Below are 25,533 nucleotides of genomic sequence, written 5' to 3'. Positions count from 1 at the left end.
TAATCCTGGGTGAGCGCCTTTAAGCACAGGAAAGTGAAGATCATTGCCACAGTGTCAGCAAATGGGACAACATCAAGCTGCATTGTTAATCTTTTTAAAATATAAATTCTTTTATTTCTTTTCGGCTGCGCTGGGTTTTCATTACTGCGGGAGCGTTTCTCTAGCTGTGGAGAGTGGGGCTGTCCTCCAGGTGTGGCACATGCGCTGCTTGCTGAGGTGGCTTCTCGTCGCAGAGCACAGGCTCTAGGCCCACAGTCTTCAGCAGTTGCAGTGCAATCGGTAGTTGCGGTTCCCGGGCTCTAGAGACCAGGCTCAGTAGTTGTGGCTCACGGGCTTAGTTACTCTGTGACATGTGGGATCTTCCTAGATCAGGGATCAAACGCATGTCTCATGCATTGGCAGATGGATTCTTTACCACTGAGCCACCAGGGAAGCCCCTGTGTTGTCTATCTTGACATGGGACAATTTATCTGTGATGCTCCAAAGAGTTAAGTTGCAATGAACCTTACAAAGACATTTTTTAATGCCAAATGTCTGCTTGGATGTATTTCTGATAACACAGTCATTTATGAAGCACTGGCATTTGTGATGGTAAATGACCAAGGTGAAATATAAAAGGAAAACTAAAAGCTTTTTATTAAATATATAGTTACAATATGCCCCAGCAATTTCACTCTAACATATATATCCAAGAGAACTGAAAACACATTTAAACAAAAAACTGTACATGAATATTCATAGCAGCTCTATTTTCAACAACCAAAAAGTAGAAACAATCCAAATGTTCACCAACAGATGAATGGATAAATAAAATATGATATATTCATATAATGGAATATTACTCAGCCATAAAAGGAATGGAGTTTGGATACATGCTAAAACATGGATTGGCTCTGAAAACATTATGCTAAGAGGAAAAAAAAAAGAAAACAGTGACCAAAGGTCACATATTATATGATTCCATTTCTATGAAATGTTCAGAATATGTAAATCCATAGTGATAGAAAGTAGATTATTGGTTTCCAGGGGATGGTCAGAAGGGGGAATTGTGAGATAAGGGTTTCTTAGGGTGATGCAAATTTCCTGGAATTAGATACTGGTGATGACTGTAGAATATTGTGAATAAAAACCACTAAATTATACGTTTAAAATAGTTAAAATTTTAAGTTTAACATGGCATGAATTTTATCTAAACAGACAAACACACAAACAAAACCCCACCAAACTAAAAGCATCTCCTTTGAGCAAGTATCTACCGTCCATGGTTCTAACAAAGACAAAAAGATAAAAAAAAAAAAAGCAGAAGCCCAGCAGGGGAAGACCATGACCAACACTGTGTACTGTGAACAAAGTACTGACTACATTTTACCACTCTAACCATCAGGCCTCTCTATAGTATGGAATCCACTGATGGTATCAATATGATAAGAATCATCAGTGAGCCAAAGGTCGTAACTATTCTTTAGGACTTGAATCGGAGCAGGCAATGGCACCCCACTCCAGTACTCTCGCCTGGAAAATCCCATGGGTGGAGGAGCCTGGTAGGCTGCAGTCCATGGGGTCACTAAAAGTCAGACACGACTGAGCGACTTCACTTTCACTTTTCGCTTTCATGCATTGAAGAAGGAAACGGCAACCCACTCCAGTGTTCTTGCCTGGAGAATCCCAGGGACAGGGGAGCCTGGTGAGCTGCCGTCTATGGGGTCGCACAGAGTCGGACACGACTGAAGCGACTTAGCAGCAGCAGCAGGACCTGCAGGACTTGAATAAGACATTTAATACTAAAAGAAATGGGTTGATTTATAACCAAACATGTGACATTTTTGATTTGTCGAACCTTAATTACAAAGATGGAATCTTTGCATTTAAGTGTTCAGTTAGGAACACTCATTTGGTAGACTCATTTGACTAGACAAGAAACCTCAAAGACTCTTAGCATTGGTTTTACTTAGAAGCACAGGAAGACAGGAGATACAGTATGCCAGCGGGGTAGCATCAGATGAGTTTCTTTAGTAAGGTCCTTAGAGTAGGTCCATGCAGCAGTCTAGGATCTACCTCATTACTTCTGTGTCCCTCTGGTGATAGCTCAGGTTTGAAGGAATGAGACCACAATGGATGAGTGTGGGTGCCACCCTGCCTTAGAAGCCTCATGCTCCACACCATGATGGCTCCATCATCTCCAGTAGCAGTCCTCTAGCAAGAGACATGACCAATTTTAAGAACTGACTAAACGTAGAAAAGCCCCAAGTTAAGCCTAAAATATCTGACCAGATACATTAGTTAAGCATAAAATATCTGACCAGATACATTTACAGGCCTTCCAGTTCAGATGCAGTTTATCAAATAGATGTTACTTTCAACATAAGTGCTCTTGCTTGGAAACACAGCTGACACTCCACCTTACCAAGTTTCCAGAGTAACAGAGCTAGAAAGCTAATTTGTCTATAGAACAGGAGAAAAGGTGTTTGTTTGTTTTTTTTAAACACTTTTCTCACAACATGCTAGCCTCAGATACATGATGTAATCCTAGTAGGTGGCTCTGTTTGCATCTCCAAGCTTCCAAGCTTGTAGATATTCTTATAAGATTTTTTTTCAATAGCAAGAAATTTTTAAAAAGCATCAATCCTGATAAAGGTCACATATGTTTGCAGCTATGTAGGCAGCCTAAAGGAAATCAGTCCTGAGTGTTCTTTGGAAGGACTGATGTTGAAGCTGAAACTCCAATACTCTGGCCACCTGATATGAAGAGCTGACTCATTGGAAAAGACCCTGATGCTGGGAAAAATTGAAGGCAGGAGAAGGGGACGACAGAGGATGAGATGGTTGGATGGCATCACTGTCTCAATGGAGATGAGTTTAAGTAAACTCCAGGAGTTGGTGATGGACAGGGAGGCCTGGCGTGCTGTGGTCCATGGGGTCGCAAAGAGTCGGACATGACTGAGCTACTGAACTGAACTGAACTGAAGGTAGCCATCTTGTCCCTTGTCTGGAGATAAATTTGAAGTTATTCAGAATTTACTGTTCTTTGATATCACTCCTTTTTCTTTAATGTTGAAACCACTTTTGGAGTCATGACTATTCTGACCAAGTGCACCATAGCAAGCAGTTAATACCAACTGAACTTAGACCTTCATATCTACTCTTAAAATCAGCTTGGTATGCTCATAGAGGTATATGGAATTGAGTGAGCAATGAGGCAGGATAACAACCAGCTTGGCAACTGAACTCACTGGCACTGCTATGGCATTCATTGAAGTAGTAACTTTTGATACTAATGCTGATAGCTCTTCAAATGTATTTGCTGTGGATTAGAGATCGAGAAAAGAGAAGACTAAAAGACTAATATCATGGTGTTTAAGCATAGAAAATATTGAGTATATAGTTCAAAAGACTTAAAAATACAAAGCTGGAGATAAGAAGAGGCAAAATATCCCCAAAAAACTTGCTCCAAACTAGGATTCAGAGCCATGATAGAAGAAGAGATGTCAAGGCAGAATCAAAGGAAGTCAGAAGATTCTTGACAAATACAATGGAAGCAACAAATGGTTGGCCAAGAATCAGATAACTGAAAAGGAAGAATTTAACATCAGCAGAAAAAGCTGGAGAGGGTCCAAAACTCTAACATAGTGTACCAGAGAACAGGCATCATGATAGGTGTTTTGCTGGGCATTCCCTGGAAGTGGTGGCTCATCTCTCCAGAGGTGCATTTTCTGGATCCATGACTGCAAAAATCAACCAACTTGAACAAAACACAACACAGCACATTCCACAGAGTTTGAAGTCTGAAGGACTCTGATTTGTAGGAAGTCGGTTCACTGACAGTTTAAAAAATCATTATTTGAGCTTCTTAATATACTATTTACAATTAGTATATTAATTAAATTATAATTATTTAACATATTAAAATTATAGACATTTGTCCTTTTCATCATAGGGGACTAGAGTGCAAAAGTAGCAAGTCAAGAGATACCTGGAGTAACAGGCAAGTTTGGCCTTGGAGTACAACATGAAGAAGGGCAAAGGCTAACAGAATTTTGCCAAGAGAATGCACTGGTCATAGCAAATACCCTCTTCCAACAACACAAGAGATGACTCTACAAATGGATATCACCAGATGGTCAATATCAAAATCAGATTGACTAAATTCTTTGCAATCAAAATGGAGTTCTACACAGTCAGCAAAAACAAGACCTTGAGCTGACTGTGGCTCAGATTCTGAACCCCTTGTGGTAAAATTCAGACTTATATTGAAGAAAGTAGGGAAAACCACTAGGCCATTCAGGTATGACCTAAATCAAATGCCTTATGATTATATAGTGGAGGTGATAAATAGATTCAAGGGCCTAGATCTGGTAGACAGAGTGCCTAAAGAAATATAGATGGAGGTACATAACATTGTACAGGAGGTGGTGACCAAAATCATCCCCAAGAAAAAGAAATGCAAGACGCCAAAGTGTCTGAGGAGGCCTTACAAATACCTGAGAAAAGAGAAGCGAAAGGCAAAGGAGAAAGGGAAAGACATACCCAACTGAATGCAGAGTTCCAGAGAAGAGCAAGGAGACATAAGAAAGTATTCTTAAGTGAACAAGGCAAAGAAATAGAGGAAAACAATAAAATGGGTAAGATTAGAGATCTCTTTAAGAAAACTGGAGATACCAAGGGAACATTTCATGTAAAGATGGGCACAATAAAGGACAAAAATGGCAAGGACCTAACAAAAACCAAAGAGATTAAGAAAATGTGGCAAGGATACACAGAACTGTATAAAAAAAGCTCTTAATGACCCAGATAATCATGATGGTATGGTCATTCACCTAGAGCTAGACACCCTGGAGTGTGAAGTCAAGTGGGCCGTGGGAAGCATTACTACAAACAAAGCTAGTGGAGGTGATGGAATTTCAGCTGAGCTATTTCTAATCCTAAAAGATGATGCTGCTAAAAGTGCTGCACTCAATATGCCAGTAAACTTGGAAAACTCAGCAGTGGCCACAGGACTGGAAAAGGTCAGTTTTCATTCCGATCCCAAAGAAAGGCAATGCCAAAGAATGTTCAAATTATCATATAATTGCACTCATTTCACATTAGCAAGAATATGCTCAAAATCCTTCAAGCTAGGTTTCAACAGTAGGTGAACCGAGAACTTCCATATGTACAAACTGGATTTAGAAAAGGCAGAGGAGCCAGGGATGAAGTTGCCAACATACGCTGGATCATAGAAAAAGCAAAGAAATTCCAAAAAACATCTAATTCTGCTTCATTGACTACACTAAAGCCTTTGACTGTGTGGATCACAACAAACTGTGGAATATTCTTAAAGAGGTGGGAATACCAAGCCACATTACCTGTCTCCTGAGCAACCTGTATGCAGGAGAAGAAGCAACAGTTAGAATAGGATGTGGAACAATGAACTGGTTTGATATTGGGAAAGGAGTATATCAAGGCTGTATATGCAGGGTACATCATGTGAAATGCCGGGCTGGATGAGGCTCAAACTGGAATCAAACTTGCTGGAAGAAATACGAACAACCTCATACAAGCAGATGATACCACTCTAATGGCAGAAAGTGAAGAGGAGCCTAAAGAGCCTCTTGATGAAGGTGAAAGAGGAGTGAAAAAGTTGGCTTAAATTAAATATTCAAAAAGGAAGATCATGGCATCCAATCCTATCACTTCTTGGCAAATAGATATGGAAACAATGGAAACAGGGTCAGATTTCATTTTCTTGGGCTCCAAAAGCAATGCAGATGGTGACTTCGGCCACGAAATTAAAAGACGCTTGCTCCTTCAAAGAATAGCTATGACAAACCTAGACAGTGTATTAAAAAGCAGAGACATCACTTTGCCGACAAAGGTCCATATAGCCAAAGCTATGGTTTTTCCATACAGCTCTTACATGTATGGATGTAAGAGCTTGACTATAAAGAAGGCTGAGTGCAGAAGAACTTTTTTGTGTGTTCAAACTGTGATGCGGGAGAAGACTTGACAGTCCCTTGGACAGCAAGTAGATCAAACCAGTCAATCTTAAAGGAAATCAACCCTGAATATTCATTGGAAGGACTGGTGGTGAAGCTGAAGCTCCAGTACTTTGGCCACCTGATATGAAGAGCTGACTCATTGGAAAAGACCCTGATGCTGGGAAAGATTGAGGGCAAGAGAAGGGGTGACAGAGGATGAGATGGTTGTATGGCATCATCGACTCAGTGGACAGGAGTTTGAGTAAACTCAGGGCTATAGTGAAGGACAGGAAAGCCTGGAGTGCTGCAGTTCATGGGGTCGCAAAGAGTCAGACATGGCTTAGTAACTGAACAAAACCAACAAATAGACATCTGTATACTTAAATACACACAGAGAAAGAGAATAATACAGGTTCACTTTATCCACATAATAAATAAGTGGAAAGTGCTATTCATGTCAAAACACAAAGCTTTTTTTTATATTGGCATCAGTTGTGGGGGAAAAAAAAGTTAACTCAGAGTACTTAGAATAAGACTGCCTGTCCCCATTCCTAAACACCTATCTCTTCCTACTTCCCATCACTCATAGCACTGCTGTCTTAAAACCACCAGGACTGGTCTCATTATGCTCTTTATCTCTGTTTATGTTATCAAAAAAAAAAAAAAAAGACCTACATGCTCATGTCACCACTTATCCACTGCATTCTAATTCCCATGAGGCTCTATACAGTCTTAGTCTTCTTCTCTCACCCCGACCCTCATGCCCCCAACTCCCAACGCCTTTACATTGTGCACCCTGAAACTCACTGTCTTTCAGCACCACAATCACATGCAGCACCAATCTCTTCTCTGAAAGGACCCTTCACCTTCTTGCTCTAAAACCTGAATGTTCTACAAGCATCCTGTTTCCCTTGTCTCTTATGTGGTAGATTTTGCCCCACATCACTCATCCAGTGACCTGGAAATGGAGTCTGTGTCCTTCTTGATACTCCTTGCCGGTTCCAGGCTCTCTGCCCTTCATCCTGTCTAAACACCTCTCCCCCAGCTTTGAATTTCATGTCATAGAGACTCTGCCACCCTCTACTCATTCTTGTTGCAGTCAGCCACTAATTCATAGATCATTCTCCCTCAATGCCTAAGGATTTTCACTCTTACTAACACTTTGTTGTTCATTCACACAGTCACGTCTGACTCTTTGTGAACCCATGAACTGCAGCATGCCAGGCTTCCCTGTCTTTCAACATCTTCCAGAGCTTGCTCAAACTCATGTCCACTGAGTTGGTGATGCTGTCCAACCATCTCGTTCTGTCATCCTCCTCTCCTCCTACCTTCAATCTTTCCTAGCATCAGGGTCTTCTAGTAAGCTGGCTCTTTGTATCAGGTGGCCAAAACTCTACCCCCATCCTAATTATTAATGGCATCAAATCCATAAAGATATTCGTTCTTAGGCCTATCAGTTCCCTGAATTCTCACCTCCAGTGATTATACTACCTGTCACTCATTCTATGGGACACACCGTGGTGGTGGTGGTAAGTCCCTGTAGACCCCCAGGCTCTTCGGTCCATGGGATTCTCCAAGCAAAAATACTGGAGTGCGTTGCCATGCCCTCCTCCAGGGGATCTTCTTGAGCCAGGGATGGAACCAGCATCTCTTATGTCTCCTGCATTGGCAGGCAGGTTCTTTACCACTAACACCACCTGGAAAGCCCTGGGACATACCTTATATCTTATCAATATCAACAACTCAAGCATGGCATTATCCTATTTTTTAAGCATTTCTAACTCTGAACATAACCTCTTTTCACTCATACACCTAGTACCTGAATTTCAACAATTCTTTGATCCCTGGACCTACCTGCTAATAATGCTAAGTCACTTCAGTCGTGTCCGACTTTGTGCGACCCCATAGACGGCAGTCCACCAGGCTCCCCCGTCCCTGGGATTCTCCAGGCAAGAACACTGGAGTGGGTTGCCATCTCCTTCTCCAACGCATGAAAGTGAAAAGTGAAAGTGAAGTCGCTCAGTCGTGTCTTGAATCTTAGTGACCCCATGGACTGAAGCCTACCAGGCTCCTCCATCCACGGGATTCTCCAAGCAAGAGTACCGGAGTGGGGTGCCATTGCCTTCTCCTGGACCTACCTACCAACCATTAATCATACTACCTTTACATGGCCTTCAGTTCCCCCCTTTCCCCATGATATCCGTCCTTAACTAGCTTAAATTAGATGATCAGTTACATAACTACTCCCTTGAATACATCTTTAATATACTTGCCCTCTTTTACTTCATGTTATTTGCTTGGAGTCCCCCATCCTGGTTAAATCCAACTGTTTGCCTGCATTCATATAATTGAATGTAGTTGGAGAAAGAAACACAGTCATAATTATTGTTTAGGTTAGGTCCACTAGACGCAGATCCTCAGAGATTTGTGTGCAAGCGACTTAGTATGGAAATGCTTAGGAAACCAATAAGGAATTGAGAGAAGCAAGTCAGGGAAGGGGAGAATGCTAAGCAAAATTATGATCTGAGACAAAGTTCCTTAGAAGGTAACTTCAGCTTGATTTCATGGTAAGGAGGGGACTCTACAGTGTAAGGTACACCTGAGAGTTGTCTTATCTCTAAAGCAAAAATAGTGGGAATTTCATACTCCTGAACCCATGAGTCACCAGTTAAGAGCCATCTTGGGCACTACACCATTCAGGGCAAAAGAGGCTACAGAAGGCAAGGACAGTCTGTAAAAGAGCCATATGTGTTGGCTACTGGAAGCAGAAGCCACCAAAGCAGTGTATACATGGAAACTAAAAAGCAACCCAAGAGAATCTGGGCAAAGGATCAATAATACCTACTAAAATAACTACTCTTACTTCGAATTCATGACTATGAACCTCAAAGTGAATCATGCTGCAATTATGATATACTTCCTTAGTCCTTTCATTCATTTCCCATGCTCTTGGATAACTGTTCAACAATTCCTCCTCTTCCTTCAAACCTCCAACACTTTCTTCTACCATCTTCACTCAGCTGATTACCTAGCTTCATATTTCAGAGAAAATGCAAACAATCAGGTGAGAACTTCCACAAGGTTACACTACCATTTCTATGGCATAGAAGCACCTATATCCATATACTCTCTCTTCCCTGCAGAGTCTGTAGAATGTCTACATTTCTTTCTAAGGACAATTCCTCTCTTGTGAATTAGATCCCATTCTACTCTTGTCTACTCAAGGACTTCATTCTAGCCTTCTCTCTTCCACAGATTTTTCGTTCTGTTTTGGATCACTGCCATCAACATACAAACATGCTGCCTTTTTCTTTTAAGACTTATCTTGACCCCACGACCCTGATGCTGGGAAAGATTGAGGGCAGGAGAAGGGGACGACAGAGGATGACATGGTTGGATGGCATCACTGACTCAATGGACATGGGTTTGGGTGGGCTCCAGGAGTTGGTGATAGACAGGGAGGCCTGGCGTGCTGCAGTTCATGGGGTTGCAAAGAGTCAGACACGACTGAGTGACTGAACTGAACTTGACCCCACTTCCCCCTCTACATAAAACATTCATTTCCCCCTTTAGAGCAAGGAGTATAAACTCAAAATGTTTACACTGTTTGCTACAATTCCTCCTCTCCTACTTTCTCATGAACCCATTTCAATCAAGCTTTCATTCCTATCTTTCCAGTGCAGTGACTTTCTTCAAGGTCACTAGTATTGCTATGGTATCACGTCATGGTTTCCCCTTCTTGGGCCACCCCTTTTGAGACTCTGTTGTATGTTCCTCCTTAATTCTTCAATTCTCAATACTGGGATCCCTGGGAATAAGTTCACAGACCTCTTTATGTAGACTCATCTTCTAGGTAAGCTCTATGATCTCATGGCTTTAAATACCTTCTCTATCTCAGTGACTTCCAAATGTATGTGGCTAGTTTAGATCTCTGCTCTGACTTCTTGATTCATATACCTGCCTGCTTACTATTACATATCCACTCCCATGTCTAAAATGCATCTTGAAACTCAACATTCCAAAACCAAGTTCCTGATATTTCCTTTCCAATCTGATTGTCTACAGTCATCTCTATTTTATTGCATGATAAATCCATCCTTTGAGTTGCCAAGAAAAAATGAAATACTGTTGGTTTCCTCTTTTTTTTCTTTCATATCCCACAAGTGATCAGTTATAAATCGTCCAAAATAAATTCAGAATATGACCACTTTGCACCTATCCTACACTACCACCCTGGTCCATACCACTAATTACTGTCTACTCAGTTCAGTTCATTCGCTCAGTCGTGTCCGACTCTTTGCGACCCCATGAATTGCAGCACGCCAGGCCTCCCTGTCCATCACTAACTCCCGGACCTCACCCAGACTCAGGTCCATTGAGTCAGTGATGCCATCCAGCCATCTCATCCTCTGTCATCCCCTTCTCCTCCTGCCCCCAATCCCTCCCAGCGTGAGTCTTTTCCAATGAGTCAACTCTTCGCATGAGGTGGCCAAAGTACTGGAGTTTCAGCTTTAGCATCATTCCTTCCAAAGAAATCCCAGGGCTGATCTCCTTCAGAATGGACTGGTTGGATCTCCTTGCAGTCCAAGGGACTCTCAAGAGTCTTCTCCAACACCACAGTTCAAAAGCATCAATTCTTCGGCGCTCAGCCTTCTTCACAGTCCAACTCTCACATCCTTACATGACCACTGGAAAAACCATAGTCTTGACTAGACGGACCTTTGTTGGCAAAGTAATGTCTCTGCTTTTGAAAATGCTATCTAGGTTGGTCATAACTTTCCTTCCAAGGAGTAAGTGTCTTTAATTTCATGGCTGCAGTCACCATCTGTAGTGATTTTGGAGCCCCCAAAAATAAAGTCTGACACTGTTTCCCCACCTACTTCCCATGAAGTGATGGGACCGGATGCCATGATCTTCGTTTTCTGAATGTTGAGCTTTAAGCCAACTTTTTCACTCCCCACTTTCACTTTCATCAAGAGGCTTTTGAGTTCCTTTTCACTTTCTGCCATAAGGGTGGTGTCATCTGCATATCTGAGGTTACTGATATTTCTCCCGGCAATCTTGATTCCAGCTTGTGCTTCTTCCAGCCCAGCGTTTCTCATGATGTACTCTGCATAGAAGTTAAATAAGCAGGGTGACAATATACAGCCTTGACGTACTCCTTTTCCTATTTGGAACCAGTCTGTTGTTCCATGTCCACTTCTAACTCTTGCTTCCTGACATGCATACAAATTTCTCAAGAGGCAGATCAGGTGGTCTGGTATTCCCATCTCTTTCAGAATTTTCCACAGTCAATTGTGATCCACACAGTCAGAGGCTTTGGCATAGTCAATAAAGTAGAAATAGATGTTTTTCTGGAACTCCCTTGCTTTTTCCATGATCCAGCAGATGTTGGCAATTTGATCTCTGGTTTCTCTGCCTTTTCTAAAACCAGCTTGAACATCTGCAAGTTCACGGTTCACATATTGCTGAAGCCTGGCTTGGAGAATTTTGAGCATTACTTTACTAGCGTGTGAGATGAGTGTAATTGTGCTGTATTTCGAGCATTCTTTGGCATTGCCTTTCTTTGGGATTCAAATGAAAACTGACCTTTTCTAGTCCTGTGTCCACTGCTGAATTTTCCCAATTTGCTGGCATATTGAGTGCAGCAGTTACACAGCATCATCTTTCAGGATTTGAAATAGCTCTTCTGGATTTCTGTCACCTCCACTAGCTTTGTTCGTAGTGATGCTTTCTAAGGCCCACTTGACTTCACATTCCAGGATGTCTGGCTCTAGGTCAGTGATTACACCATCATGATTATCTGGGGATTGAACATCTTTTTTGTACAGTTCTTCTGTGTATTCTTGCCATCTCTTCTTAATATCTTCTGCTTCTGTTAGGTCCATACCATTTCTGTCCTTTAACAAGCCCATCTTTGCATGAAATGTTCCCTTGGTATCTCTAATTTTCTTGAAGAGATCTCTAGTCTTTCACATTCTGTTGTTTTCCTCTATTTCTTTGCATTGATCGCTGAAGAAGGCTTTCTTATCTCTTCTTGCTATTCTTTGGAACTCTGCATTCATATGCTTATATCTTTCCTTTTCTCCTTTGCTTTTCACTTCTCTTCTTTTCACAGCTATTTGTAAGGCCTCCCCAGACAGCCATTTTGCTTTTTTGCATCTCTTTTCCATGGGGATGGTCTTGATCCCTGTCTCCTGTACAATGTCATGAACCTCATTTCATAGTGCATCAGGCACTCTATCTATCAGATCTAGGCCCTTAAATCTACTTTTCACTGTCCACTGTATAATCATAAGGGATTTGATTTAGGTCTTACCTGAATGGTCTAATGGTTTTCCCTACTTTCTTCAATTTAAGTCTGAATTTGGCAAGAAGGAGTTCATGGTCTGAGCCACAGTCAGCTCCTGGTCTTGTTTTTGCTGACTGTATAGAGCTTCTCCACCTTTGGCTGCAAAGAATATAATCAATCTGATTTTGGTGTTGACCATCTGGTGATGTCCATGTGTAGAGTGTTCTCTTGTGTTGTTGGAAGAGGGTGTTTGCTATGACCAGTGCATTTTCTTGGCAAAACTCTATTAGTCTTTGCCCTGCTTCATTCCATATTCCAAGGCCAAATTTGCCTGTTACTCTAGGTGTTTCTTGACTTCCTACTTTCGCATATAATGAAAGTCCCCTATAATGAAAAGGACATCTTTTTTGGGTGTTACTAGGTCATCAAAATACACTCCAAACTGGTCTCCTTTTGTTTGCCTCCTTCAGTCAAATAATAGGCAAACAGATTCTGTTTAAATAGGCAAAGGGATTCTACTTAAAAAAACAAATCACTTCTCTCCTCTGCCCCTAAATCCCTAATCTCTCACCATCTCAGCTAACTTTGTGTGCTTTGTGTGCTTAGTCACTCATTCATGTCTGACTCCTTGTGACCCTTTGGACTGTAGATCACCAGGCTACTCTGTCCATGGGATATTCCAGGCAAGAATATTGGAGTACGTTGCCATTTCCTTTTCCAGGGGATCTCCCTGACCCAGGGATCGAAACTGCGTCTCTTACATCTCCTGCATTGGCATGCAGGTTCTTTACCCCTAGCACCACCTGGGAAGAGTGTTAGCTAGAGTAAAGGCCAAAACCCTTATAAAAGTCAACAGAATTTCTCTTGCCCTTGTTATGCAACTCCAGGCACCCTGGCTTGTATTCTCTCCACCCACTGGGCACATGCCCCCTTCAAAGCCCCTGCTCTTCCCTCTGTCTGGAATAGTCTTTCCCCAGATAGCTATAAGGCTTACATCCATATCTCTCCTTGCTGAATGCCACCTTCTCACTGAGGCCTTTCTGCTTCCCCCTCCTAAACATTTCCTATTCTCCTTTGTTTCTCTCCATAATACACATTACTTTCTCATATACTTTAATATTTAGAATGTGATTTTATCTCTGTCTTTTCCAGATAGAATCCAGGTTCCAAAAAGGCAGGATCTTCTTTTTGTTAAATTCCCAGTGATTGAAGCAGCTCCAGGCACATAATATACACATACCTGGAAATCATAGGGTTTGTTTTATCAAGTTATACAATATCTTCATTATTAAGTCAAAATATTTTTATTTCTAATATGATTTAAATTTTTCTAATTCTAAAAATAAACTTTGCATAGGTAAAAAATAATATTTAAAAGAACAGTAACACAACAAATACCAGTGTTCTCACTACATAATTTGAGAAAGAAAAAATCACCATCTCTAAAGCCCTCTGTGTATCCTTCCCTTCATTTTTTATTTTTGCTTTTTGTCTTACAAGATCTTAGTTCCCCAACCAGGGATCAAACCTGAGCCACCTCAGTGAGAGCATTGAGTCCTAACCACTGGACCACCACTGTCTCTCTCTTCAGAGTAACTACCATCTTGATTTTTACATTTATCATTCCCTTGAAGTTTATCCCCTTAAACAATATACTATTTGTCCAGTTTTTATTTCTGTGTTGATGTATATAGCTGCAGTTGAATAATCTTCACTGCTGTATGTGTTTCTTCATGTGAATATACTATAATTTATTCACCCACTCTTTAATTGATTAATGTTGTTTTATTACTGTATTTTTACTGTTACAAACAGTGCAAAGATTTTTGTAGATTATCTCCTGATACCCTAGTACAACAATTCCTCAGTGTATACAACTAGGAATAGAAATGCTTTGTCACTCAGCATGTATATCTTCCCATTTCATCTTTACAAGATTGTGCCAAATTGTTTTCCAAAGTTGTTGTGTTGTTGTTCAGTCACTAAATCATGTCTCTTTGTGACCCTATGTACTACAGCTTGCCAGGCTTCCCTGTCCTTCGCTATTTCCCTGAGTTTGCCCAAACTCATGTTTGTTGAGTTGTTGATGCCATCCAATCATCTTATCCTCCATTGACCCCTTCTCCCCCTGCCCTCAATCTTTCCCAGCTTCAGGGTGCCACCCTCACCAATAGTGGATGAGTCCCTCTTATCTCATATTCTGTTTGATATTATCAGATTTTTTTTTCAAAAAAAGTCAAAAATTATGCTGTGAGATGGTATCTTGTCATTTTAACTTGCATTTTCCCCAATTATTACAGTGTAATGAGGCTGAGTGTCTTCAAGTCTTTTGCCCATTTTTCTGTTGAGCTATTGCAGTTCTTCATATGTTCTGGAGGTTAATCTTTTATCCATTCTATACACTGAAAATATTTTCATCTATAATTTCATTTGAAGGATTCTTCCAGTCATTTCCTTCAGTTTGCACTTTTGTCTTTTTAAAGACTTTATTCTCTACTCCACAGTCTAAAGAGCTTCTATATGTCTTCCAAATGTTTACAGTTTAAGAGATTTTTTTTTTTTTTTTTAATGTGTGTGTGTCTTTGCTGCCACACATGGGCTTTCTCTAGTTGTGGCGAGCGGGGGACTACTCTTTGTTGCAGGCTCCGTAGCTCCTGGGTGCTGGAGCAGAGGCTCAGTAGTTGTGGTGCTCCAACTCTGTTGCTCTGAGGCATGTGCGAACTTCCTGCACCAGGGATGAATCAGTGTCCCTTGCACTGCAACATGGGTTCTTAACCACTGGACCACCAGGGAAGTCCCCAAATGTTTATAGTTTTGCCTTTACTGTTCCTCTGTAATCCACCTAGAACTGAGTGAGGTTGAGTAAGGAAAGGGTCTAATTTCAATTTTTTTCATATACATAATAATTATCCCTGTATAATTTACTGAAAAATCTCTTCTCCCTCCAACTCTCCAAAGACTGATTCTCAGTGTCAGCACTGTCATATATCAAAGTCCTATAAATATGTGGGTCTTTTTGTGGATTCTCTCTTCTGGTTTATTGATTTGTCTATCTCTGTGAAAAAATAAGCCATCTTAATTTACATTTCCCTCAGGAGTGTTTTCCTTTATTTTTGGCGCTTTGCTCTTGCACATACAATTTAGGAGTAATTTTTTGAATTAGGGGAAAAATTAAGACTGTGAGTGTCGTTGCACTGAATCTATATATCAATTGGAAAAAAAAAAAAAAGAGAATCATACAATTCTGAATTCTCCTATTCATGAACACGGCATCTTTCATTGTATTTAGTTCTAAGGTTCTAATAGTTTTATAATTTCCTCTACAAAGGTCTTGCAAATACTTTATTAATGTTTGAGAAAATTATATTTCTGATATTCTTATTAATTTCATCTTTCTGAAATTTATATCTTTACATTTTTGTTGCTAAAGTTGAGAAATTCAATTGATTTTTGCATACTGAAATTTGATAAACTCCATTATTTTCTGTAGACTATTGGCTCTTTAATTTGTATATCAATTATTTTCTAAAATGTGTTCATTAGCTATTCTCTTTTGATTTCTAAAGTTTTGGCATGTATATTCCGAATTTTAATTTTTTTTTTTTTAAGAATGATGTTTTTGAATTTTTGAAACTTTTGTGGCCTAACATGTCTTCAATTTTTATAAACTTTCCAATGTGTCCTGGAAATAAATGTGTATTCTCTGTGGGGATAGTTCTATACCATCTATACTTCTATACTATCTATCTATCTAAATAGTTCTATACTAGTTATTCCATTTATCAAGGACAATTCTGATTTAACATTCAACTTAATTCAGAATTAACTCTTAGTTAGATAATTCTCAAAAAACCCTAGGAAATAAATATTATCTCCACTTTGCCAAAGGAAGATTCAATGCTCAAAAGAGTTAAATAACTTGTCCAGATTGCCATAGCCGATTTGAACTTTGATCTATTTGTTTACAACTCAAGGCCTCAGGCTAGAAACCTCTGCCATTTTTTATTCCACCTGCTGCTTCATCCTATAATATCTATGTGACACAGTACCTTTTATTTTTTGGTTGTTGTTTAATTTGGCCACTGCATGTCCCCAGCAGTGAAAGCACTGAGTCTTAACCACTGGACAGCTAGGGAATTCCACATGGTGCTTTTTAATTTTACACCGTCAAACCCTCTGTGATCCATCACCTTTCCACTATTTTTAATTTCTCTGAAATCAGTAGTCAAGGAATACCCTGTGATAAGGCCACTGGTAAACAGTGCTGTTACAACATTAAGCCCTTTCATCTATATTACTTCATTTATCAGGATTATACAGAGCAGGCAAGTATTTATTACAGGTTATGAAACTAGTCATCAAAGAGTTCACGTACCACAGTACTTAAATTTCCAGTCAGTAAGTGACACACCTAATTCTTCTGGAAGCCAGAATTGCTTTTATAGTTCTGTGTTTATCAAGATGCTGTTTTTACAGCAAAGTCTATTTGTAAATTACCTTCTATTACACAACAACATCAGACTAGAGGCAGATTCACTGTGGAGAACAGACAGTATTCTCAGGACCGTCATCTAGTTCCATTCCCCTATTTCAAAAGAACTAAAGCCCAAAGTGGTGCTGTGCTTTGCTAAATGGAATATCTAGTATAAGAATTCGGATCCCCCAACTGGTACCATTAACTCAGCCTCTAAGAATATGGCCAATGTGAATGGAATTCCATCAGCTTCTCTGGGGAAAAAAAGGTTATAGAACAAAGGTTGAGCGAACGGCCTCTTTATATCACAGAGCTTCCAACCTTAACTGCCTCAGTGAATTCTCAAAGTACACAGCTGTTAACAAAGATTCCTTCTCATAGCTGGAATCGTGAACGCTATAGTGCTTCCATTACCGAGCTGGAATTGGAAATACTCAGAATGTAACGCGGGAGCCAGTGACAGCAGCTCCCGCCGGCAGAGTAGGTCACTGCGGAAAAAGAAATAGGGTGGAGGAAAGCGGAAAACCACCCAGGGCCAGAGGAAGAAAAGCACAAGGTACAGATTTGTTTCTGCTGGAGAAGGCTGGGGCCGATACCTGTATTGGGCAACCGTCAGCTTGGCCTCGGGCTCGGTCCCAAAGCCGGGCAAGTGCTGGTTTAGGTAGGCGTCCAGAGACCTACAGTCGAACTTGTGCTGGGGCAGCACTTCGATAGTGTTGGGCTCGCGGGAGGCAGCGGTTTCCATGATCTACGCTGCCGCTTCAGACCACAGAGTCACAGAACTCACTAGACTCTTGGGATCCGGTATGTCTAGGAGAACGCTACTACTCCACGGACAGGGGCGAGTCCGAGACGCCCAGGTGGAGGCGGGCCCGCGGCTCCAGCCAATTACGTATCGCCAGGCCGCTGGCCGGCAGCACAGGCCAGCTGTCTCCTGGACTTGGGCTGTACTCAGGAAACGCCAGAAGGGCCTTGTGTGTTCGAATTTAAAGTTTTCAGTCAGCCTCAGAGTTGGAGACCTCAATTCTAAAGAAAGCAAAGTCATGTTAGTCACAAGAGCATATTAGAACGCCGAGGCCTGATCCGTCTCCAAATTGAAAGCACTGGCAGGCGGAAGACCTACCGGGTCCGGTGCAGAAAAGGGCCCGTCAAGACCTCGAGCCTAGGAATAAAAGATTCTGGGGTTTTTCCTGGCCGCCAGGTTGGAAAGGCAACATCGCAGGCCGCTGGTTCTGGACACTTATGACCCGGGCCCTGGGACTCCCTGGACTCTTAGGCCCTGGCGAAGAGGTGAAGTAGGGGGCTTTTTTTTTTTTTTTTGCCTGAGGCGGAGCGTTGACAGCAACGCACCGGAAGTGGCCCGCTGGGAGACCCGCAGGAGCGGCGGAGACGTGTCGGGCAGGGGCGCGCTGGGAGCGCTTCCCCAGGTTTGTGGGCTGGGAAAGCCGCAGCAAGGTGACTCGCCACATATCCCTCTCGGGGCCAGCAGGCCAGCAGCGTGGGGCGGCGACGACGGCGACGGCCGGGGCTGGGAGCGCTGGCGGCCGGGGTCCCAGCCATGGCCGAGTCTGTGGAACGGCTGCAGCAGCGGGTTGAAGAGCTGGAGCGGGAACTGGCCCAGGAGAGAAGTCGCCGCGCCCTGGGGAGCGGCGACGGAGGAGGCGGTCGGGCCCGCATTGAAAAGATGAGCTCCGAGGTGGTGGATTCCAACCCCTACAGGTGACCTGCGTGACGGGTCGGGGCCGGAAGAGGGGCGAGGTCACGGTCTCCAGATGGTCAGAAGTGAGGGGCTTCCCGCCGCTGTCCAGCTGACAGCTCACACCTCCCTTTTCTTCTTCTAGGGTCTTATTTCTAAGCGAGCAAGGACAAGTCTTAGTCCTAGTCAAAAGTTGTTCTTTCTCTTTTTTAAAAAACTCAACTAAATCAGCCATATGGTGCTGCTCCTGTGCTTGCTGAGGACACGGATCCGGTTTCCTGCCGCCCCTGCCTCTTTTAGTCTTCCTCGCTCATCATGAAACTGATAGTAGAAACTTTCAGACTAAGACGCCAGATGTAAAACCTGCTAAGCTAAACTTGGGAGCTTCATAGAGTCTTCTTTGTTTCTTAAATTGGCGTGGTGGAAACAGCTAGATTAACTCTAAAACCTTTGGACTTCACTAGTCCTATCCGCACCTCTCCTTTCTTCATTTCCCAAGATTTTGTTAATTCAGCAGGTTGAATATAGGGTAGTGGTTGAAAGTAGGGTAGTGATGACGGTAGGGACCCTAGGCCCAGAATGGAGTCAAATCTTAGCAACTGAGTAATCTGGTGAGAGTTCTGTACCTTTACTTTCTTGCTTGTAGTATCTCTTTCTGTGGAGTTGTGAAGATTGAAAATACAAGTATATGTAAAGTTCTTAGAGCTTTCGATGCTAGGTATTAACTGAACTTTCACCACCCGCTAAACACTTAGCATGCGTTGTCACTTTTCCTCTTTACTGCAACCCTAGGAGATAGCTACTGTCATTTTATCCCCATTTTATAGGCGAGATAAATTAGGCTTAGAGAGGTGCTGTGACCTGCTTCAGGCCATAAGAGCTAACAGTAGCTAAAAAGGCTTGGACTGCCATTAGATTTGTTTTGTCTTCCCAGTAAAAATAAATAAGCCATTAAGTAGTGTTTCTAAAAACTGGACAGTTTTAGAGTAGGTGAAACAGGAAAGGTATTATTGGTGCTCTTTCCCTTCGAAGAGCAGAAATTTGGATTTTAAAGAAAGGTTTTATTTATGACATAAAGCCTCAGTAAAAGTCTTAAGATGCATATATATGTGTGTGTGTGTGTGTATATATATATATATATATATATATATATATGTATGTATGTATGTATATATGATTTCCCTGGTGGCTCAGATGGTAAAGCATTGGCCTACAGTGCAGGAGCCCTGGGTTCAATCTCTGGGTTGGGAAGATCTCCTGGAGAAGGAAATGGCACCCCACTCCAGTATTCATGCCTTGAAAATCCCATGGACAGAGGAGCCTGTAGGTTACAGTCCATGGGGTCGCAAAGAGTCAGACACGACTGAGCGACTTCACTTCATATATATTGCAACATAAAATGCAGACACAGTATTTAGGCACAAAGCTGTTAATTACAATATTATTTGTCATAGAAAACCTGACCAAAATTATAATTGTTCTATAATTACAGAAGAGTTTATTTTAATCTACATTAAAGTAAATCATGCTGGATTCTTGCTTTTCTCTCATTTATCTTACTACATTAAAAAATTTGTTTTGTTTTCTTTCAGTTTTGAGATATAATTGACGATAGTGCATGTATTTTACTTGGCACATGTGAAAGGTTTACCATCTCATTAATCAGAATAAGTAGAAACTATTCCATTTGGCTTCTCTCCTGGCTCAGATGGTAAAGAATCTGCCTACAATGTAGGAGACCCAGCTTTGATCCCTGTGGTGGGGGGAAGATCCCCTGAAGAAGGGAATGGTTACCCACTCCAGTATTCTTGCTTGCAGAATTCCATGGACAGAAGAGCCTAGTGGGGTACAGTCCACGAGGTGACAGAGTCAGACATGACTGAGTGTTAGTCACTTTCATTCCATTTGGCATGCTTAAACATTTTTGTATTTTAAAAATGAAAATTTTGAAATGCTCCCTCTGAGAAAAGCAAAGGAATGTGAATCATATATTTAGAATCATCTTTCAGACATCATTTTAACGTGAGACAATTACTTGACATTGTAATAACCACAAATCTTTCAGTACTCAAATTTAAACATTTAGTATTTTCTATCTTATTTGTACCATTTTGTCTTTATTAAAACTGCTACTTTGGAGATGGCAGTTGACACCCAAAGCTCTGTACTAGTACATGGAAACTTGATAAGGTCAATCTTATTTTTTGAATTGTTGTACATTCAGCACATATTTAGTGTGCACCTTTTCATTTCCAGCCTTCCTGAATAATGTTATTTACCATTTATTATTTGCACAGACACTGGGAATACAAAGACATGGTCATTTCCCTCCAGTGGTTACCAGATAAGTGTGAGATACAAAGGTAAACTTGGGATTACAGTATGAGTGGTAAGAATTATGATAAAGCACAGCACATGATTATCAGAAAAATATAGAGGGATTTGTAGGTATTCTACATTATTTTAATTGCATTGAGTGACATTTTGAAATACAAAGTTCCTGACCCTCAAAAGACCTTTTGCTTTAATTTGGGAGATTCAATGGTTGTAGAATAATGATCAACACAAGTAACTGTAAAATTGTGTGTTAAGGGATATAATTAGAAGCATGTTAACTAAATGAAAAGGTGAGCAGAGTCTTTAAAATTAGAAAACCTGGTTTTAAATACTAGCTCCAAAATCCAGCTCTGAATAATTATTTGCCATTTAACTGATCTTGGGCAAGTTGATTAACCTGAATCTGCCCTCCCTTCCCCCACCTGGCCCCATTTATAAAAGGAGGTTGTGATGCATTCTTTTTTTTAAGGAAACTTTATTTTAAAATTTCATTTTAAAGTTGCAGAGAATAAGACTATAATATAAGTATAAAGCTAGACAAATATTTCTATGGACTAGGATAGAAAGTCTGGTAAAAGACTCATATGCTGCTGCTGCTAAGTCGCTTCAGTTGTGTCCGACTCTTAGTGACACCAATATGGTCAACTGATTTTTAACTAAGTTACCAAAGCAATTTATGGAGAGGATTGTTTTTGCAACAAGTGTTGCTGGACCAATTGGATGTTGTTGTTGTTTAGTTGCTAAGTCCCATCCAACTCTTTTGTGACCCAAGGGACTGTAGCTTGCCACGTTCCATGGGCTTTCCCAGGCAAGAATGCTTGAGTGGGTTACCATTTCCTTCTCCAGCAATGCATTCTTCTCAGGGTTATTTATAAAGATTAAAGACAGCATCAAGGTAAAGAGGCAGATTGATCACAGACGTATATCACTGTCTACCCAATCTCACTGAAATGAAAGTAAAGGAATAATTTTTAAAAAGGAATAAATCACCACTGGGAAAAAAAAGAGTTTCTGTTAATAATTGGGGGATGGGTGAGTCTCTGTACTTAAATGATTATAGTAAAACAGTTTTAGAAACTAGAAAGGGACAGATGACTGATAGATGATCCTGATTTAAAGGATCCGATAAATTCACTCTAAAGCCTGCAACCCGACTCATACAATAGAATTCTCTCAAAGCTCAAGAACAGGCATAAGTCTTTCAAGAAGGGCTTAAGGTAGGACTAAACAAGATGGCTGAAAATCTGTTGAAGAAGCAACCCAAGTTCATTGTTTCACTTTGAGTAGCGAGGCAAATGCCTCTTCTCTGTCAGGAGAGACTACTAGAGATTTACTCATTAGAGAGTAAAATAGAGTATTTCTATTAATAATTAAAGCAAGTCTTCATGCCTGAAGGGAGGGAATTAACTAAATGTTTACATACTGAATGCTAGGACTCCCAGCCTTGCTTCTCCATTTAACACCCCAAAACTGATCAGCTTAAAGACTTTTCAGTGTGGAAATTGAAAGATTCTTCTGTAGGGAATCTGAGAGTGCCAAGAAGAAAGACTGAAAGACACTGACATTGTGGATTTCTCAACTACTAAACAGCCCAGCCAGATCACGCTATGCTGCTGCTGCTGCTGCTGCTAAGTCGCTTCAGTCGTGTCTGACTCTGTGCGACCCCATAGACAGCAGCCCACCAGGCTCCGCCATCCCTGGGGTTCTCCAGGCAAGAACACTGGAGTGGTTTGCCATTTCCTTCTCCAATGCATGAAAGTGAAAAGCGAAAGTGAAGTTGCTCAGTCGTGTCCGACTCTTCACGACCCCATGGGCTGCAGCCTACCAGGCTCCTCCAGGCAAGAGTACTGGAGTGGGTTGCCATTGCCTTCTCCGAGATTACGCTGTAGTGAATCCCAAAGTCAAATAAACAGCGCCCACATCCTTGCCTTTATTAGTGTCTGACTTTTAAATATGAGCAGAAAGGATGAGAGAAGCTCCTAATGTGAAAGGAAGAAAACAAAATTAATAGACTATATAAGGGGACTGCAACCCCAACATTATCATTAATATCTTCAGAAAGATATATGTATAAATGAAATAGGACAGAGTACTACAAAAAGAATCATTCTTGCAAATGGAGAATGATAACAAAAGTGAAAATCTCAATAAAAGAAAATAACATTGTAAGAAATCCAGAGAACAGTGGAAAACTAAATGGAAAATAGAGGAAAGACATTACAAATAGAAGACTAGTCCAAGTGGTCCAACTTCCCAATAATAGGAGCTCCAGAAAGTTCAGGAAAAACCAACCAACCAACCAAAGAAGTCACCACATTCTTCAAGGAAATTTTCCAGAACTTAAACGTTTCTGATTGGAAAGAGTCCAATAAGTACTCAGCACAATTGATGAGAATAGTTTCACTCTAAGGCACATTTTGAAGTTTCAGAAACTAGAAATCATGTTAGAAATTTTGAAGGAAAATTGTTTCTAATGTAAAATTATATATCTAGTTAAACTATCAACTAAGAGTGTGTGTGTGTCTGTGTGGGTATAGGTATCAGATCGGATCAGATCAGTCACTCAGTCGTGTCCGACTCCTTGCGACCCCATGAATCGCAGCACGCCAGGCTTCCCTGTCCATCACCAACTCCTGGAGTTCACTCAGACTCATGTCCATCGAGTCAGTGATGCCATCCAGCCATCTCATCCTCTGTTGTCCCCTTCTCCTCCTGCCCCCAATCCCTCCCAGCATCAGAGTCTTCCAATGAGTCAACTGTTCGCATAAGATGGCCAAAGTACTGGAGTTTCAGCTTTAGCATCATTCCTTCCAAAGAAATCCCAGGGCTGATCTCCTTCAGAATGGACTGGTTGGAACTCCTTGCAGTCCAAGGGACTCTCAAGAGTCTTCTCCAACACCACAGTTCAAAAGCATCAATTCTTCGGCGCTCAGCCTTCTTTACAGTCCAACTCTCACATCCACACATGACCACAGGAAAAACCATAGCCTTGACTAAACGAACCTTTGTTGGCAAAGTATAGCTTTCAACAATTATATACACTTCAGTTTGTCATTTTATAATATATTTCTAAGAATAGAATTTTGATAAAACGTTTTTAAGAAATTTGGTAAAGAACATTTCAGACATACAAGCTCTCAAAATTTACCTTCCAAAATTTACCCTTTACAAAGCTTTGGGAATATGTTCTTCCAACCATAACAAGAGAATAAATTAAGTAATCTACAGTAAAGGTTCTCAAACTTTAGTGTGCATCACAATCACTTGGGGAGCTTATTGAAACACGATTGTTAGGCCTCCCATCCAAAGTTTGATTGGCTTGGTGACTGAAGAAGGTAACAGACTAGCAGTAACTAGATATCTAAAGTACCTCTTAGAGTCCTTGGAATAAAGGTGTTTACTAAAAGACTTACCATTGTGGGCAGAGGCAACAAGTGAATATAATTCCAGTCATGAGGTTATTCTGATATTAAATATTAAATCTGAATCAAACATTAAATATTTACATAAACTAATAAGCATGGGAAAATGCTGAAATTTCACTTTGACCCATTCTCGTCTGGAAACTTAACATTTCAGTCAATAGGTCTCAATCTTCACTGCACGTTAGAATGAATGTATGAGGAACTTTAAAAAAAATCTTATTGCACAGGTTCTGTCTTGGAGGATATTCGGGCATGCATGCTTTTTAAAATTGCTGAGGTGATTTAGTTTTATCTGGTAAAAATTAACTGAAAGATTTCTCCTCCCACCCCACTCCCCTCACTGTTTGTTCTCTTAAAGTTTATTTTCTGTGATGATGTATGTCACTATTAATTAAAAGACTGTAAACTTTAAAACATTTTTTTTACCCCTACTCCCCTCACTGTTTCTTCTCTTGCAGTTTATTTTCTGTGATGATGTATGTTTACCTATGTCACTATTAATTAAAAGACTGTAAACTTTAAAACATTGTTTTTCCTTTTTTTAAGCCGCCTGATGGCTTTGAAACGAATGGGAATTGTGAGCGACTATGAGGTATGATAAACTCTTCCAAATTTTTGAAGATGGTTTCAGTAAATGAAAATAATTTTCAATGACATTTTCAGTGAAGAATTATTAACCAACACATATATAATTTTGCATTTTACAGAAAATCCGTACCTTTACTGTAGCAATAGTAGGTGTTGGTGGAGTTGGCAGTGTGACTGCTGAAATGCTGACACGATGTGGCATTGGTAAGGTAAAAGCATTTCTCATTTTCTGTCGTATTTGGAACCCATTCACTTGTGGAGTAAATAAGGTACAAATAAGGATTTTTTTCCTCCTTATTAATGGCATATTGATTTGTGGTGTATTCATTCAGATTGTTTTTTCTACCCCAGTTAAGACATAAACCCACCCAAGAGGAAACTAATATTGCTGCTGATTAAATAAGGACTATCTGATTGTGTTCAGGAACTTTTTTGTTCGGGATAATGTATAAACAATTTGGACTTAAGTGTTTTGATTAAAGAAGTTTAGGAAAGAAGGCTGTTAAATTGAAAAAGTGTGTTGTGAAACACTGAAACATCCCCCAAAATTTTTTTTAAAACTTGTTTTTTACAAGACAAACTAGAAAGCATGTGCCTTTCTTACTCTTGAAATTGAACTGCTGAATGCTCCAGATTTTTTTTAACCCAGGCATTTTTCTTTTTTGCCGTAAGTTTTCTTGGTCATGCCCTGTGAGGCTCGTGAGATCTTAGTTCCCTTACCATGGATTGAACTCTGAGGCCATGGCAGTGAAAGCCCCAAGTCCTAA

General features: G+C 40.7%; 2 protein-coding genes across 2 annotated transcripts in view; one reads left to right on the top strand and one right to left on the bottom strand.

Annotated features, from left to right (window-relative positions):
* ACAD11 (acyl-CoA dehydrogenase family member 11) overlaps positions 1 to 18,049 on the bottom strand; it is a 119,473-nt gene extending 101,424 nt beyond the window's left edge. The window contains exon 1 of the mRNA XM_027545974.1: positions 17,317 to 18,049. Coding sequence (XP_027401775.1) covers positions 17,317 to 17,465 — 149 coding nt within the window. The 5' untranslated portion in view covers positions 17,466 to 18,049. The remainder of the gene's footprint in view (positions 1 to 17,316) is intronic.
* Positions 17,964 to 25,533, top strand: part of UBA5 (ubiquitin like modifier activating enzyme 5) — a 33,025-nt gene continuing 25,455 nt past the window's right edge. Inside the window, exons 1-3 of the mRNA XM_027545986.1 lie at positions 17,964 to 18,439; positions 24,725 to 24,770; positions 24,886 to 24,975. Of these exons, the coding sequence (XP_027401787.1) occupies positions 18,279 to 18,439; positions 24,725 to 24,770; positions 24,886 to 24,975 (297 nt within the window). The 5' untranslated portion in view covers positions 17,964 to 18,278. The remainder of the gene's footprint in view (positions 18,440 to 24,724; positions 24,771 to 24,885; positions 24,976 to 25,533) is intronic.

Source organism: Bos indicus x Bos taurus, chromosome 1 (genome assembly GCF_003369695.1).
Source record: "Bos indicus x Bos taurus breed Angus x Brahman F1 hybrid chromosome 1, Bos_hybrid_MaternalHap_v2.0, whole genome shotgun sequence".
NCBI classification, from domain to species: Eukaryota; Metazoa; Chordata; class Mammalia; order Artiodactyla; family Bovidae; genus Bos; species Bos indicus x Bos taurus.
This window is presented reverse-complemented; position numbering and strand designations above follow the sequence as displayed.